This window comes from Bufo gargarizans, chromosome 6 (assembly GCF_014858855.1).
Source record: "Bufo gargarizans isolate SCDJY-AF-19 chromosome 6, ASM1485885v1, whole genome shotgun sequence".
Classification (NCBI taxonomy): Eukaryota; Metazoa; Chordata; class Amphibia; order Anura; family Bufonidae; genus Bufo; species Bufo gargarizans.
In genome coordinates this window covers 102,492,637-102,511,315 of record NC_058085.1, presented here as the reverse complement: position 1 = coordinate 102,511,315, position 18,679 = coordinate 102,492,637, and the positions used below count along the sequence as shown (strand labels likewise).

The following is an 18,679-nucleotide window of genomic DNA, read 5'->3' as shown; positions in this document are numbered from 1 at the left end:
GAGCTATCGTTTAGGTTAGACCTCCATGGCGAGCCTCACTGTTTCCCTATGGAATGAGGAGTTCAGAAATGTCCACATTCCCTCACAATTTTAGTACGACCAAAAGTCACTGCGGAGCTGTAGCTCGGGCGACTCACTGATTTTAGTTATACAATCAACTAGATTGTGGTTTGCAAGGCGTTATATACGACTGAGGGGGACCTAGCAGTAGTATCACCCCCATCACTCAAACTGCTGGGGGATCCCATGACATAAGCCAGAGACCAGACACACCGCCTGCGGTTCTCGGAGCTTGCAACATACTTGGAAACCACGACCACAGGGCACCAATGGTGGTTCTTATTCCACTGGACATTATATCAGATGGCCACCATTCGTTCAGTAATAAGCGGCACACCGCGTGTAATCCAGACATAACACTGGACTTTTACGAATCACTCTATATACAGTATATTTATAATTGCCACAATGAATAAAACTAATTAATAAGGGGCGTATGTTTCTCATTGCTTTTACGTGATCTGAGAAGTGTCCAAACGCCTACACAAATGCTGCGCAAACATTGCAAATGGTTATGAAAGAATTCAGCAGCACACGTTACATTCCACCGACTCCCCCATGGAAACGTCCCTCTGGACTTGAAATGGTTAACCCCGTCTCCTGGCTGCGAAGACCCCTGCCATGCACACTCTACTCGTCGGTCTCATTTGTGGCTTTTTCTTCCATTACCCTGACTGAAGCTTGAGCGGTTACTTACGATTCTCTGACTGCAGGTCCTGCAGGAACTGTTCTTCACCGTCTGGTACTTGAGCTGCAAAAAAAAAATAAAAAAAATGTTTTTCAATTATTTATTTTTTTCCAATAAACCTCAAATCACAAAAGGAAGCCACTAATATCATCCACACACATGAATATAAAAGGTTTCTGGAGGTTCTCAGAACTGGAGATATGCGAGAGAAAGTCGTGATTGTGGGGGCAGGGATTTTCCTGAACTTCCTGCCATTAATCCCATTGGAGTCAGACTTAAGTGGCTGATAACGGTGAGGGGGAGAGGGGGGAGGGGATATTAGATTTCGTTTCATCAGCATCACAAATAAAGATAACGCAGATCTTAGGTGAAAAGTAATATTTTTTTTGTTTTTTTAAGATTTCTCACCAGGGAATGGAAAATGCCTCTATCATTATTCTAGATGGTTAATTACCCAATATAAATACGAGTCCTTGTAATATTACTGCGGATTATATTTAGTTTTACTAATTGACAAGGACTTCAGTTTCATCATTTACGAAGTCTCGTGTGATACTATTGTGAAAGATGGACAATATGCCAATTTTCATTAGGGGTGAAGAGCGTAGAACGCTGGCACAAGTCCAGTTGGCACACAATAGAATTGCACATAGACCCCACAATCTCCCCGACCATTTAAACAGAGAGGCAAATTTTCAATTCCAGGTCGGATTTATATATATATTTTTTTTTTATTAAAAAGATTAATATTAACCCTTCTTACTAGTCTCCATTTAAAGATCTGCTGGAGAAGCCTGCCCCATTCATCGGAATAGTTTTGCAGAAATCCACGCACATGCTGCAGAAACGACCCCGGTTCACATGTACGGAATGAATTTTGCAGTCACAGACATTTCTGCAACATCTCCTACTTGTGAATGTACTGAGAGAGTCAGGTACCGACTGGAAAGTGTCATGTTCTCAGTGCACCGTAAGCAGGAAAGCGAGCTGTAGCTGTGAGACTGAAAGCCGATCGGCTAGTCCTCATTCAGGGTACTTTCACACTTGCGGCAGAGGATTCTGACAGACAGTTACGTCGCCAGAACTGCCTGCCGGATACGGCAATCCGGACGCAAACGGATGCGGATCCGTCTCACAAATGCATTGCAATGCCAAATCCGTCTCTCCTGAGTCATCTGGAAAACTGATCCGGTATAATTTTTTTTGCATTTTTAAACGTCTGCGCATGCGCAGACCGGAAAGTTGAGTCCATTTTGCCGACACACTTAATGCCGGCACTAATACACTTCAATGTAAATTATTGCCAGATCCGGCATGTGATCAGTATTTTTGGCCGGAGAGAAAACTGCAGCATGCAGCGGTATTTTCTCCGTCCAAAAAACGTAAGAGGGACTGAACCGATGCATCCTGAACGGAACACTTTCCATTCAGAATGCATTAGGATAAAACTGATCAGTTTTTCCCCCGGTATTGAGCTCCTGTGACGGACCTCAATACCGGAAAACAAAAACGCTAGTGTGAAAGTACCCTTATACACCAATAAAGTGCACCCTGTACTGTTCCAAGAGGGCGTATATAGTCAGAATTCCAGCACCACCACTAGCACGGAAACAGATGGTTAAAGAGCACCAGTACACAGAATCAACCGCATTAAACTAAGCAGCACACTGCCTGGCAGGGTCGACCCTCAGTGCACCTGGGCTCCTCAGCTTTAGGGCTCATGCACACGACCGTATGTATTTAGCAGTCCGCAAAAAATACGGATGACGTCCGTGTGCATTCTATATTTTACAGAACAGCTGGCCCCTGATAGAACAGTACTATCCTTGTCCGTAATGCGGACAATAATAAGACATGTTCTATTTTTTTGCGGAACGGAAATATAGACATACGGAAACAGAATGCGCACGGAGTAACTTCAGTTTTTTTGTGGACCCATTTAAAAAAACAAAAAACGGCATGGACACGGAAAGAATATACGTTCGTGTGCATGAGCCCTTACTGTGCTGGCCATGCACCTCTTTCATTTGCATAAAAATGTATTTTATTCTTTCTTTGGAACAATGCACCCAGTTTTCACAAGACAGATATTTTAACCAGCAGGATCAACCCTACAAGGCAGTAGGGGTTGACCCTCCTGACAGGTGCACTTTAAGAAAGTCCAATATCTTGTGAAAGCCGTGGCCTATGAATATACAATTACACAACTCAAAAAGGGCACGGCCACACGTGGCATATACTGGTTATAAAAAAAAAAATATATATATATATATAAAAAAAAATTACATACTGATGGAAATTTCAGCAATGGGATCCTCATCATTTGTACATCTCTTGACGTGCAGATTTTGTAAGACTACAACATATGCTGTCTATTTCCATGTGAAATCTGTGGCAAGTCTGCATGTAACTTTTGGACCCATGGCAAAACCTGTAATGGATTTTCGGCAGCAAAAATATGCTACGTGTTGTCATACCCAAGAGTTTTTCTGGAAAATTTTCTCAGGATACGGTATCATTATCAGATTAGTGGGGTTCGGACTCCCAGCGCCCCTGCCAATCAGCTGCTTGAAGGGACCATGCCGCTGGGACGATAGTATACCAATCACAGTGCCATATATTCAAAAGTGGCCGTCCCATTTACATGCATAGGACTGACTGCGAAAAAGACAATGGGACCGAGGGACATGATGTCACAGCCCGAGGAAGAAGAAGTGACAGCCCTTACTAGAGTGCCGCGGCCCCTTCCAGCTGTTGACCGGCATGGTGCCTGGAGGACCGGTCATCAACTCATTGTAAAAGGGCTCAGCACTGAGGGAGATTCTACATGTAGTTATATGGAAGATATGTAGAAGGGTACGGACGCCAACTCAGGCTTCAAAATAAAAATATGACAGAAGGACGATGAAAACACCAAAAAGCATGATGTTTCCATGATTTTACTACTGTAAATGTGCTAATACTAAAGTATACATTAGCCGTTTATGAAGGAGCTGGACTTGGAGAGTGGAAAAATAGTGGAGTCGGAAACTTGGCTTAATGACTCTACAGCCCTGGAGACATGTCCTTGCACAGATGGCACTTCCACATGACCTTAAGCATCAACATACCAGCAAACAAGGGGGTACATATCAGAGGTAAGCCCATGCTTCCGCTATGGAGCCCTCAAAAAGCAGGCCCAGCTCTTATTAGGCTCATTCAATTTCCCGTTGGGTGGCAAAATCCTAAGTCGACTCCCATCTGTAAAGGTAGTCTTTGCTACCAAAAAAGGGGGTACAAAATTGGTCCATCTGCATGGGGAGGGGAGGAGAGCGTCCACTTTTACGTCTGCTATGGGACCCTTCTATTCTATGTATGTCCCTGCCTCAATATGATGTACTTACTGCAGATTGTCTGTCCTGGTGCCCAACTGTGGACCAGACATCTGTGCCAGTTAACAGTGCCCATTCTCAATTACATAAACCTCCCATCACTACTCGGTCGGTGTGTAACACCGCTGAGGGTTAATACTTCCTAAAGTGGGAAAAAATAAGGAGCCGCACAAAGATCCAGTCTAAAATTAGCCGCTCAGTTAATAGGTTAGAGATTGCACTCTGACATTTGGGAAGGAAGTATTATATTGTCTGCTGGTCATTGAGTAACATTAGTAGAAGACCCAGCGCTAAACTGGCAGTGTGACTTCCGGTGCATTCCCAAACCCCGGCCTCAGATAGCAGAGACTATTTAAAGCTGGCACGTTGGCACGGACAAGTGAAAAGTGATCTAGGAAGCAAAGGATCTGTGCTGAGCAAGAAGATTCATACATGGTGCTGCGCCAGCTTTAGACAAGAGGAAGAAGGGGAGCCACAAAAATACATCATGGCCCACAGGTTTATTACTAGAGAGCAGCGTCACACAGGCTGCTTATCTCTAGTTATCAGGACAAGGCGCTACAGAGAGCCGGGTGACAACCACTATGGGTTATACGGTTATGTTCCATAGTGTTATCAATATATACCATTGAAAAACCGGGTGACAAACCCTAAGGGTCCATTCACACGTCCTGTTTTTTTTCATCCTGAAAAACGGTCCGTTTTTTGCGGATCCGTTGTTCCTGAAAATGTTTCCGTATGTCATCCGTTTTTTGCGGATCCGCAAAAAACGGAAACATGTATACATTTCAATAATCAAATAAAGTTGTTTGGATTTCTTTGAAAAAAAATTGAAAAAAAAAAAAAATATATATATATTTGTTATGTGTTTCCAGGAACGGAATCCGCAAAAAACGGATGACATACGGAATGACATCCGAATGTCATCCGTTTTTTGCGGATCCATTGACTTTGTATTGTACCAGGATCCGATTTTTCAGGACAAGAATAGGACATGTTTTATATTTAAACGGACATGCGGAACGGAACAACGGAAACGGACAGCACACATTGTGCTGTCCGATTTTTTCCAGGACCCATTGAAAATGAATGGGTCCAGATCTGGTCCTGATCTGTTCCTGAAAAAACGGAACAGATCAGGAAAGAAAAAACGGACGTGTGAATGGACCCTTACAGAGCTACACGGAGAGAATATTGGACAGCAGAGCTGCGGGCAGAAACTCCACAGCCCGTACAGTCGCAGCAATGTCTTATCAAAACTGGTGCAAAGGAAAAATGATTTAGTTGCCCCTAGCAACCAATTAGATTCTATCTTTCATTTTTTAGAGCTCCTTTGGAAAATGAAAGGTGGGATCTGATTGGTTGCTATGGGCAACCCAGCCAGTTTTCCTTTACACCAGTTTTGATAAAATGTCCCCCCTTGAGATTAAAAAATAAAAATGTCATCCACACACTACGGAAAACTTCTGCAACAGAATCCACATAGAACAAGACCTGCGGATTTTATACACGTCAATTCATGCTGAGGATTTCACCATTTTCTAATCAGACCGTGAAATCAGCAGCAAACCATAGATTTATGTAAACTGATGGAAAGGAAAACTGGCTTAGTTGCCCAGAGCAACCAATCAGATTCCACCTTTCATTTTCCAAATGAGCTCTGACGAATGAAAGGTGGAAGCTGATTGGTTGCTAGGGGCAAGCAATGTATCTTCAGCATTAAAACCAGCACTACAAGTCAATTTACCATATGTGCGGGAATACCGCTTTAAAATCTCGTCCACTTTGCTACCACTGTAGAAATTTTGGCACATATGTTGAACATTTAAAAAGACTGCAGTTTGAAAAGTCTTTCTGTTCCTGGGAAAGTTGGGTGACAATGGCTGCCATAGCATTTTGTTGTCAGACAGGGGCGAGACTTGCAGGTATCTGTATAAATGGGCATTGAGGAGTGTGGGAGTGATATAAATATAAATGGGAGATGGGGACTGTAGCACTCATGTAGATAGTCCCCGCTCTGGGACCCATCTGACCCCCGGCTACCAGTGACATCAATACGATTTCTATTTCTTAACCTAGATCTCTCATTTGTAAGTAGGAAATGGGGTTTCCTGTATCTATTCACATGGAAATCTAATGCATTTCCATTGTCTCGTGACCTGATCCACCCAGTGTGCGCTTACAGTGCCATCCCTGACAAAACAAGCACGTGAACTGCCTCCCTGCAGACAATTAACCCTTACAACAGGCTACGGCTACTCCTGCACGGCTTTCCCAGTCACTACGCAAACATACATTACGGAGAAATTAGAAGCTGCTCTTCGGATAATCTCAGAGGAAAAATAAATCATTACTCTACTTGTCAGCAGCATCTGACCTGTTCATCCACGATTTGAGGGTTTAAACCGTCCGATGCAATATAAAGCAGATCATTGTGACAAGACCCTTATTGTCCTGAATTAGAAAAATGATGCAATACCAGCCACAGCCATGTGAAAAAGTGGCGCTGTTTCAGGAAACACTTTTCTTATCCAGAAAAAAACCCTGAAGAGATGGGCCTATGAACAACATACATCACAAGGGGTGATAAATGTGCGATTGCTGGGGGGCTGACCATTGCCCCACCGCAATCACTAGCATGGGGTCCTCATGTCCCTCTATTTGAATGGAGCACTGGCTCCGGTACCGTCTATGGGAATGATGGAGATAACCGAATGCAGGTACTTTTTTTTTCTTCTTTCTCCAAAAATGGTAGCGGGACCCTGGTGATGACATTGTGTAAAGATCAGCACCCAAATACAATAACTGAAGGCGGAATACTGGCAGATATGCAAACCACTTAGGAAAATATTTCTTTTTCAAAAGGTGTTGAATCTAATGTGGTCTTCAGAAACCGTACTGCCAAGCTACGTCACTTGGCACACGCAAAGTTTTTGGGCTTGGCAGAGATGCCATCATCCAAGGTGTTCTTTGCCTGCATCCCTAGAATACACACAAACTCCCTGAAGAGCAATGGATGGAGTAACCATACTGATACCATAGACTAGATAGAAGTAGTTGAAAACCCTGCCCATAAAGTTGCCGTTCCCTGGGGCAGAGTTTTGGATTCCCCGATTTTACCAACCTAAATGTTGGTAAGTATGCAGTTGGAGGTTAGTCCTCGCACCGCCTGACACTGGCAGCACTGATTGGGTAATAGACTGTGCAAGGTCACATTTCCAACTGGTAACACCCATTTGGTCATTCATTGCAAACTGCTAGTTATTCATTCATACCTTCGAGCAAGAACAATAAAGGAATGGTGCATCACAGTCATAAAGAATAGATGCTCCAGAACTGTTATTACATGGGAGATGCCAGTAATAACTAAGACATGTCAGGAGAGGTGACAGGTCCCCTTAAAGGAGCAACATTTTGGACAATAGTAGTTTGGGAGTTGTGAATTCACAGTATGTCAACCAAGTTATATACAGTAACACTAGAGATTGAGTTGTGTAGTCAGGAATTATGCGACACTGGTCACGGGGACTTATCTGGTCTTTTGTGTATGGCTTTCTTATGTCCTACTTGTCAGCAGCCACCTCTGACTGAGATAACTGAGCTCAAAGGATTTCCTCATTTTGAGGTGGTCAATAAATGCGGCTGCCGATTCATATCATAATCGGCATACAGACCCAGACAAAGAAGGACTCTATAACGGGGAGGACTGTCTCCACTGGATGTAGCTATGTTCTTCCTTGACACCGTTATTTATTGCCTCTTCAGATGTTTCATCTTACAATGTCATTTGTCATGTTTATGACCAGGTGACTCTACACCAGAGCTGTAATTACGTTTAGTCTATTCTAGATCCACATGAATCTGGGCCGTTATAGTAAGGTGGTCGCACCTGGTTTTCTGCACCTCTGAGGAAGCCTCAAGGACATGGGGGGGTGTAAGGAATCTGATTCACAGCTCTGGCATGGTCAGCCACGTATAACCATCATGAACAATCAGGCTAATATTTGGGCTTAATAGATAGGCGTTATAAACTTGGCTACATGCAATTCTCGAGGAGCCCAATCTGCCCAGAGGTCCCAAAAGGCCGTCATTACAGGGCTCTCTATGGAATCAGTCAGACTGGCTCCTAGGTTCAACAATTTTTTTTGCCACGCCAGCTCTGTGGTTTCTTTTATAGCAGGTAGGAGGGGGGTGTAGACTGGGTGGGCCGAGGAGTTTAGAGAGATTTATATTTTATGTGCTGTTAAAAAGACAGCAATGCCTTTAGGGCTACTATTATTCCATAAAGTTATAAAAATGGCATAATCTGAAAAGCAAATATTTCATTTATCCAAAGGGTCCCCTGAGATTTATGCATTTTTGCTGTTCTCAGGTTATGATCCAACTTCCATTTTTTGGGACTAAATAAAGCTCTCTGGCTCGAGCTAATAAAACATATGTAGTAGCCATATAGTGATGTACTATAGGGGTCCAATGCGTTTCAGTAGGGAAAACGTACAACAGCATGGGGCTCTAATGTCCTAATATGCACAGTTTTAGGTTCCCAAGCACTGATTTGAGGAACCGCATCTGCAGGGGGTTAATTGTGTTCTACAATACAGTCCACCATCAACCTGTCTGCATATGTGGTCTCTAGGATGAACTCTATCCTATGTACACAATTATCGCCTCCAATGATGGCTAACCTCCGGGACTCCAGCTGTGGTGAAACTACGACTCCCAGCATGACCCATTCATTTTAATGGACTTCTGAGAACAGCCAAGCAAGTGTATATCTTGGGAGTCGTAGTTTAACTACAGCTGGAGTGCCGGATGTTAACCATCACAGGCCTAGGCCATATGACCGATAAACGTGATATCACTGGCCTAGGGAAAGCTGCAAGAATGCTGCAGCGCTTACAGGAGCACCAGTGCCCTCTCAACCAGCTGATCGTGAGGGGCCTAGGTGTCGGGACACTCACTGATCAGATACCTAGTACCTATCCAGAGGAAAGTCTCAAAAAATTTACAAAAAAAGAAAACCCAAAACACAACCATTACCCATCCATTCAATCCTCCACAGGTCCCAACCACTTGTACAGTGATGACGTCACGTACATCTGGCACTGGCCTGAGCAGTGATACTTGCATGTACAGAACATGATGTCATCGCTGCAGGATTGGCAGGAACCAATGGAGGATTTAACGGGTAGTGGTTACCGTATTTCTTTTTGTTTTGCACCATTTCCAGGCAACTTTCTTATAATCCCAAACAACCCTCCTTTGAATAAGGAATTATTTCATAAGACCATCAGTTTTTAAGTAGAAGCTGGATTGGCTTACCCCTGGTAATCCGCCGTTATGGCCAGGAGAAGCAGTGTCTGGAAATTAAATATTATACACCAGACATTAAAGTAAACAGTCACCTATTTCAAATGTAGTCTGACGAGGTTTGTCAAAGTTAGAGGTCCTCTTTGGCAGCCCTCCAAGTAGGCCGTCATCGATAGTGTATGGCAACGTGTTGTCTGACAACAAGTCTCAGGAAAGTCACACAACCAAAAATATTTGTTTACAACTCAAACTTCAGAGCAGTAGTTAGCCAACTCACACAAACGTTGCGGGCAAGTCATGTAACTTGAATGGTCTATGATGGCTAAGTTGTGTCAGGAACTGGGACCCAAACTGATGTCCGAAATAGCAGTACAGGAGTTGTATGGCATCTGCCATGCCAGAGAAGTCTGCAAACTTCCCAAGAAATGTGAGATCATGAATTCCAGAGGTACAACATATACCCCTCGAATATTGATTCCAACCAAATTGTAAAAACAAGCCATTATTAAAAGAAGAGTATTAGAAGAATATAATGAAATACCAAGGAGTTGATGGACTATCTTTAACGTGAAATCTACAAGTCAACACTGACCATAAAGCACAGGTTTATGAGAAACTAAAAGTTGGCCAGAAATGGCATAATATACCAGCAGACTAGTAACACCCCATGGCGGAGGTTATTCCAGATAATCCAGCTTCCAGCCCGCTTCTGCCGCTACAGCCACATGAAACATCACAGAAAGCTCATAAAGTCCCAGGGAAAGAATCACAGATCATGTGCAAATTGAGCCAGGGGGGAGCAGAAAGTTGTTTAACATCCCCTAAAACTCCTTTCCAAATTGTCTTTTTCCATCCGCAAATGCCAGAAATCCTTTTACTATTAACTACAGCTTAATGTGTCCTGTTTTCATAAATGCTGATGTTGGACTTGCTTTTTTAACAAGTAGAACTATATAAACAAGGCAATCCTGCCCAAAAACTTCCATTACTCCAATGTTTCCGAAGAGGAAACTGAAAAAATAAACGTCTGCTAAGGTCCTCAGAAAGCGTATTAAAGTAAGAGCACCTGCAGGGCTGTCGATGCCTACTGGTAGCAAAACAGTGGAAAGAGCGGCACACCTGAGCCTTGCGGCTCGGGCACATCCAGAACTTTGAACCAGGTGCCTGAAAGAAGTTCCCGGAATCAAAACAAGTTTTTGGGCCATTTTCAGGTTCATGAGTTTGTCTGTTTGGCTGCAAAAAAAACCCACAACTTATGTGCCGTAATTCACGGCAAGCTTCCAATCCCGGTCTGTACCATCACAGGAGGACATTGTCCACATTTACTGGTATCAAGTACTTAGTTCTGAAGCCTGAAGAAGGCCAACATAGTGATTGATAGCATTCTCTGTGTAAAGCCTCATGCACATGTCCATTGAACACGGACCGCGAGATACCGGCCTGGATTCCTGCAGGAGCGCACGGCATCATTGGTTGCTATGACGCTGTGCGCTTCGTGCCGCCGCCGCTGTACAGTAAAACACTTGTATGGTCTATACCAGTGTATTACTGTACAGCAGCACGAAGCGCACGGCGTCATAGCAACCAATGACGCCGTGCGCTCCTGCACTCAGCAGGAATCCAGGCCGGTATCTCGCGGTCCATGTTCCACGGACGTGTGCATGAGGCTTAAGTGTGTATACATGGAGAGCTGTCTGTCACTAATAAACACCACCCCTAAATGTATAAATTACAAAGATTCACAGAATCTTTTCCCAAAAAACCGATACAATCAAACTGCTCAGCTCCTCCTGCTCTATAAAATGCTGCCTGCTGATTGTACTGCATTTTGTGGCGACAGGTCCTCTATAAAAAGAGACAGTCATCTCTCCTGACAAGTGTGTTTTGAGTAAATACGTGCATTCCCCATAATATAAAAATTCTAGAGCATCTTGTCTTATACATTTTATAAATCTGCGTTGTACCGTTCAGTTGTTCCTGTTAGAAATACATGACTAAGTCAACAACCGGGTGTTGCCATTTGGGGGTGAGTCCCTACAGTCTGACCTTGTCAAATTAGTGCCTGTGTAGGGAACTCCTTAAAGGGAACCTGGCACTGGGATTTTGTGTATAAAGCTAAGGACATGGGTTGCTAGATAGCCGCTAGCACATCCGCGATACCCAGTCCCCATAGCTCTGTGTGCTTTTATTGTGTCAAAAAAAACGATTTGATACATATGCAAATTAACCAGAGATGAGTCCTGTCCCTGACTCATCTCACATATAGGACACATCTCCGGTTAATTTGCATATGTATCAAATAGTTTTTTTTTGACACAATAAGACACACAGAGCTATGGGGACTGGGTATTGCGGATGTGCTAGTGGCTCTATACACAAAATCCAGGTGACAGGTTCCCTTTAATGAAAACGATTATGGTAAGACCCAGTTGTCAAATTATTCAGTTTAATTTTTTTTTGGAGGAACAACAATGGAGCAGCACAATACACAGTTCTCAAAAAAAGATGCTCCCGAATGGTTACTGCACAGGTAATGTAAAGATTTACTGAAAGACCATCTATCTTTATCTATTTGCTAATTCACACTGGAGATCTGGAGTTTGCTTGCTAAATAAGGGACTCCATATACATTAAAGGGTTATTCCTCTAGCTAGGCCTTCAATATCAGATTGGGGGGGGGGGGTCCGACTCCCACCGATCAAGCGTTTCAGAGTAGCTCCGTCCGTTGTGTGGTGGGTGAAGCTGGTAAAGACGGGGTTGCTCCTACTGAAGTAAATGGGAGCAGCGCTTACAAGCTCTATCTAACTGCACAATGGATGGAGCCATGTAGTTCCAGTGCTACAGATTGCCGACGGTGCGAGGTGTTGGACCCCCAATGATCATATATTGATAGCCTATCCTGAGAATAGGTCATCATAAAAGAAGTTTGTTATGGGATTCCCTGGTTCATAAAATAAGACATGGGACTTTACATTTGAAGCGCTCTTCTGTTTAGAGGCAGGATGATGCAATCTGAGGAGCTAAACCGGCCTGTGCCAGGGTATAATTACATAAAAAACAGTCAGAACTCAGAATACGGCGTTAGGGCCGCTGCCAGCAAGTAACCACAAACATGTAGGCATTTCCATTTTAGCTCAGCTTTCAAGAGAAAACAAAACTGTAAAAAGGAAACATTCATACACAATGTAAAAACACCGACACCAACAAAAGAGCATCAAAAAAAGATTACCAAAAATTAACTAAGAAAATACAAACTTCACTAAATCAGATTAGAAATGGTCTCCTAAAAATATGGCAATGTTTGAAGAATACCAGGGTCCCAAATATAGTAAAATAGGGATTGCAACACACCACATTTTCATACACATGTGCTAAAGCATAGGCTTCATTTCTTTCTTGGCGGACATTTTGTCAAATATATTAATCTCTTAAAATGGCTGAATCACATTTTTTTTTGTCCTAATCTCCAGACAATCTTTAAAGAGCTACTCCAGGATTCTGTTATTGATGGTCTATCTGATCTTTGGGTATCAGACAACCTGCCCCCCTAACGATCAACTGTTTCAGTGTAGCTCCAGCGCAATACGGCCATCCATTGTGTGGCGGCAGCGCTGCTACCACGGACTTCAATGGGAGTAACACTGCAGTAACCTGCGCCGTCCACCACACAATGGATGGAGCTGTCCGTTCCAGTGCAGACTTCCAGCAGAGCAACTCTGAAACAGCTGATGACCTAACGTGTGAGTTGTTGGACCTCCGCCAACTAGATAATTATGACCTATCTTGAGGATAGGCCATCAATCACAAGATCCTGGAAGACCACTAAGGCCCCATTCACAAAACCATATTTTTGATGATTGGATGGGGACCCATTCATTTCAATGCAACTGAAAAAAATATATGCAAATGCACCCTTAGGGCAATTCAGTTTAGGTTGGAAAATCTGTGCTATCAAAACTCGTCAATTTACCACTCCCGTGTACAAAACTGACTTTTAATTAGCTCCAATAAGCCATCTACAGGTCAATCTGCAGAGGAAATTTGTAGCAGACCATAAAGTAGCATATCAGCAACAATCATATCAAATTCTCCTTCCATCCACCAGGTCCATAAGGTTTGGCAGCATAAAAAAGGGCAATAACTATATATCATTTTACCACTTTATAGAATGGGGAGACTTGACCAAAGTGGGACTTCACTTTAAAAAGGACCTGTTGCCTCCTCAATTTTAGTAAACACATGCATTCCCTATGTAATAATTTTATATCTCTGTACAGATGCTCTTATATTCATCCTGAATATTTATGAACAAACAAACTGGGCGTTACCATTTCCCTTTCCCTCAAAAGGGATGTGTCCCTACATTCTGGCACTGGCAGCACTGATTGGACTATGTAGATAAAAAAAAAAAAGATCCAAAGGGTAACATCCAGTAATCAGTTTATTCGAACGTTAGGAGAAATAACAGAGGAACGGCATAAAGTAAATAAAATATATATATATATATATATATATATATATATATATATATATACACACACACTCCAGATTTCATGAATAAATTTGTAAAACAGAAATATCAGCAGTCTACAATGGTTAAGGATCCTCTCCAACCATGTAGACATGTGGCCACCTATCCGGTGTTCCTCAGCTGTCACAAAACTACAACTCCCAGCACGCCCTGAGAGCCGAAGGCGCTTTACAAACATCATCATCACCCACTGTCATCAATGGAGCTCACAATCTAAATTCCTTATCAGTATGTCTTTGGAGTGTGGGAGGAAACCCACGCAAACACGTGAAGAACATACAAACTCCATGCAATGTTGTCCTTGGTCCTATTCGAACCTAGACCCCAGTGCTAACCACTGAGCCACTGTGCATCTACACTAAAAGGTCAAAACCTAAAGTCAGAGAATAGAGGCCAGGTTTCATTGTCCATGGGTAACAAGATTAACCCTATGTAGTTGGGTTCTCCATCATAAGATGTTGCTATTCAGGATGTGTACACCTAAACAAGCTTCAGGTCACTGGTCACATATAATAATCTACCCACTTTCACTATTAACCAAATCAAACCCCTGATCACCCACAAATGCAATAATGTTAGGAGGGGGAAGCCAAGGAAGTAAGGTTGGGTAAGCACAATTATTAGCACATCAAAGGGAATGTCACTCGCAGACCCGAGGAGTTAGTGTGCTATTGTGCCTTCATCACCTAGTTCTTCCTGTTCTCTGTAGCCCAGACCTCCACTACAGTCCTAAAGGGTTTGCTCAAGATTCTACGTGGTCTGAAGGCCCAACCAAATGGTCTAGAGAAAGCAGATCAAAGGGCAAGTGCAAATCAGCACAACAGCTAATCTAATGACGGACAAAGTCTATGGTAATTCTGTAGCTATCATAAACACATGATAAATAAGGCATAAACGCTATAGATTATAAACAGTCCTGGAAGTATAGGCTCACCAAAGATTGACTTTCCATTTGCAAATTGCATCATTTGCTTTGACCTTATACATAGACTTATAATCAGAATCTCTACACGTACAAGGAGGGACTCCTACCTGATATATTTGTGTTCTTCTACAGCCATTTAATATAAAATATAAATAATGAAAAATTTACACATTTGAGCTTTGGGGCCCAAGTGCAAAAAGCACCTAACAAAATACTGTATAAATATACATAACCATACTTATAATGAATCTCACTCAAGATCGGGGCTGATGGACACATTTCTAGGCCTACAGACAAGTGACATAATGCAAGACCTTCGGCTGATCTATTGGACAAACATCAAAATCTCAGTGGAGTGGCCGTGAGTGACAGATCCACCACTGGGTCATATTATCTACATGGGATATGTGGGTTGCCTAATCCTCAGGAGTCGGGCCTGTCTGGTTGAAGACAAACCCTTCTACCATTCTATTATCCTATAGAAAAACGTAGTGACTCCACCAGTTAATGATACATGAAGAGACAAAGCATAACAGACAAGACAGATCGGAGCTGCAATCTGCCCCCATACAGTTCACCTTGATCCTCAACCCTGATGCTACATACTGTATATACCCATTATAAATTGGTATCCTAGCAACATCATAACATTGCCTATCACGTGCTCCTCTGTCAGCAAGGGTAATACAGATCTCTAAGAAGATAAGACCAATCTTAAATCAACATTCTGCCACTTCTAATATCTCTTCTGACACTTGCAAATGAAGATTTTCTGAACTGGAACTTCAAAGACTCCAATTAAACACCAAATGCTTAAAAACCGATGGGAGACATTGAAATAGTTAACAAGAGTTGTTACATCTGAGCGGTTTCTGTGATTGTCAATCACATCTATAGCCATTAAACTCTACTTGCCCTACATCACAGAGGGTCCCGACTGGATTTTCAAATTAAGCCCCATTTTGGGAAGGTAGTGGAACTGAACCTAAAATATTCTAGGAGCCTAACATTTTCTAGGTCAATATGTCCAGAACATGATCCAACTTTGCCAATACTCAAGTGCAGGGGTGTACAACCTGGGGGCCACAATAACTTGTGTGGTACTCAACCATTAGGGCTCAGACACTGAAATGCTCATCCGTTCCCATAGCTCTCAATCCAGAGTGAAGATCGCTTCCCACATACATGGGCACCTTGTCTCTGGTGTGCCAAACGGGGGATAAGCAGACCATACTTTGGACAGGCAAGAGTACAACCATTTATTAGATATTTAAGGCATATATTGTTGATACGCTATTAGAAAACCATTACTGCCCCTGACATTGTGGCCCTTAGACCAAGAAAAGGTTGTGCACTTGTGTTCTAGAGCTATCCAACTCAGACTGAAAACTCAAGCAAGCACCACCATATCCCAATACCATGTTTCTTGTCCACGGGTCTTATTAATGATGAGGGACATTTGGTTAACCTGTTCATTTGTGGTGACTACTATACACACATGGTCTTTAACAGACCTCTGCAAGAAACTGGTAGAGCAGGACTTGTTATTATAAATTTTACATTACCACAATGGAATACAATACCTTAAATGCCAATGGAGCACCAAATAAAAACCTTTGTTAACTTGATGCTCAAAGTGTCCACCATGTATGGCCACCTATATCTGGATTTATAAACACAATGAGATTGCTAGTACCAGTTCTAACTTCTCTTGTTCTACCCATCTAGCAATGGGAAAAAAATAAGGAGACTGTAAGGCAAGCTGTGGCATATGCCATCTTCCTACAGGCTTATTAGGGTGGAGTGTAAAGCAATCTCTGCTTTCTTGTCCATGTCGATGAACACAGCAAGACAGAAGTATAACCTGTGGATATAAGTGCAAGCTATGCATCCTGTAGGAACCTCATAGATCATAAACAATATGAAGCCCTATTCCTGAAGACATATCATGTGCAAAACTCATACAAATATATAAATCTGATGGAATGAGTAGACTATATCTTGACACGCAAACTTGTACACCATCAAGGGTTTATTACATTTCCTTTCACACCTTGAGTCATAAAGCAAGCATAGTCTATAAGGTGAATACATCCTAGAAGGTCAAGAGAGCATAGATAATGGAAAACACATTATTACTAATAGTAAAAAAAATATAAAAAAAGCCGCGAGAATCTTGTATAACCGGTTATATAAGCTATGAAGCTAAAATAAGAAAAAAGTGACTATTCATATAAATATATATATATATATATATATATATATATATATATATATATATATATATATATATATATATAATTGTAGCCTTATACAACAATTATAATCAATAGACAAAATTAAGAACCAAATCCCCCTCGTGATCATCAGACCTAAAGAAGATTTTTTTTAAAAAATGCTGCAGTGCTGGAAATATTTCAATCTGCTAATGACACTAAAATGTCAATCAGTAGACAAACACCATCACTAAACACAAATACACCTAATAGGTTAAGTACTATGTAACCACGCAATTGGGCTCTGCTCAGTCCCTAAAATTGCCTCGTGCAAAAGGACTCCAGGTAACCCCGATGTGAAGCAATGCTGTAAAATCATCACCCACCTTGATAAAACATCAATATGCTACATGTCATCAGAACACAAGACTATACACAAATCACATCAAAAGCAACAGATGATACAAAGCAATAGAAAAACCTACCAGTGATATCAAACCAGATGGAGACAGGGGCTCTAAGCGACTTTGGGATGCCAATATTAAAGAGCATAGTGTCGGTGGCATCAGAATGGGTCCTTTGAGGAAGACGCAGGAGGCTCATGTCCCTATGCTTAGGGACTTGCAGTGCCAAACCTCACTTCTTAACTTATCCATTATTCTAAGTGGTTCAGAGAGGGACCTGCACGGTCACCTGCATTAGAATTGACAGCCCGGTGTCTGGCTGTATGACACCCCAGCGACGGTACTGAAATGCTCATATATGACAGAACCAATTGTTTCAACGCAAGAATCATTAGACCTGAATCTTCATTAAGTCTTTTTAACCTCTTCATGGAAAACAAAAAGTGGCTACAGGTTTTAAGTGGTTATTGGAAGGACAAAGAGCTCGGATGCATTAATCCAGAGGCCAGGACAGCTGGACACTGACCAAGAGCTATTTTTTCTGATTCTATACCCTTTTCCAGGGTTCCTTTATTTGCCGGAGGACAGATCCCCACATTCTGTCTTTAAATCGACTCAGATGAACGCGTTTAAACCTGCCAGATTTAGGAACCAACGTATAGGGATATTCAAAAAAAAAAATATATCATTTCTCTAACCAGTAGAGACTTGACCATTTCTAGCACAATTATCTATTCTCCGGAAACAAGTAACATTAAAAAGCTTTTCAGGGACATAAGTCCAAATCACAAGACGTTCTCTTAGTTGATCTTGGGAACCTTGGCCGATATATAGGTGGGGGAGGCATACATTTTTTTACACTATGGACAACATATTTAGGTGCCCCCAGTTCTTCCCATCACCTATAGCAGAATTGAGAGGCAAACTGCAAATATTACAAAGAAGCCTTGACTAGTATGACATTATACAGCTAAGGATCCATAGGTTTGGTGTATTCATTTGAGTTCTCTTAGGGCAGTTAGATCCCACAGTAGAAATAGAGGTATTCACCACAGTAGGGCCCTTGTAAGTGCTATGAGCTGCATAATGAAATCCATAATGTACTACCAGGCTGGACAATCACAAGTAGCCAACGTTCTCAGACATTGGCCACCAGTACCCAACACACTGGCTT

At 42.2% G+C, this 18,679-nt stretch overlaps 1 protein-coding gene across 1 annotated transcript in view; it reads right to left on the bottom strand.

Annotated features, from left to right (window-relative positions):
* Positions 1-18,679, bottom strand: part of ETV4 (ETS variant transcription factor 4) — a 47,737-nt gene that overhangs the window by 22,741 nt on the left and 6,317 nt on the right. Inside the window, exon 5 of the mRNA XM_044296986.1 lies at positions 758-811. Within this exon, the coding sequence (XP_044152921.1) occupies positions 758-811 (54 nt within the window). The remainder of the gene's footprint in view (positions 1-757; positions 812-18,679) is intronic.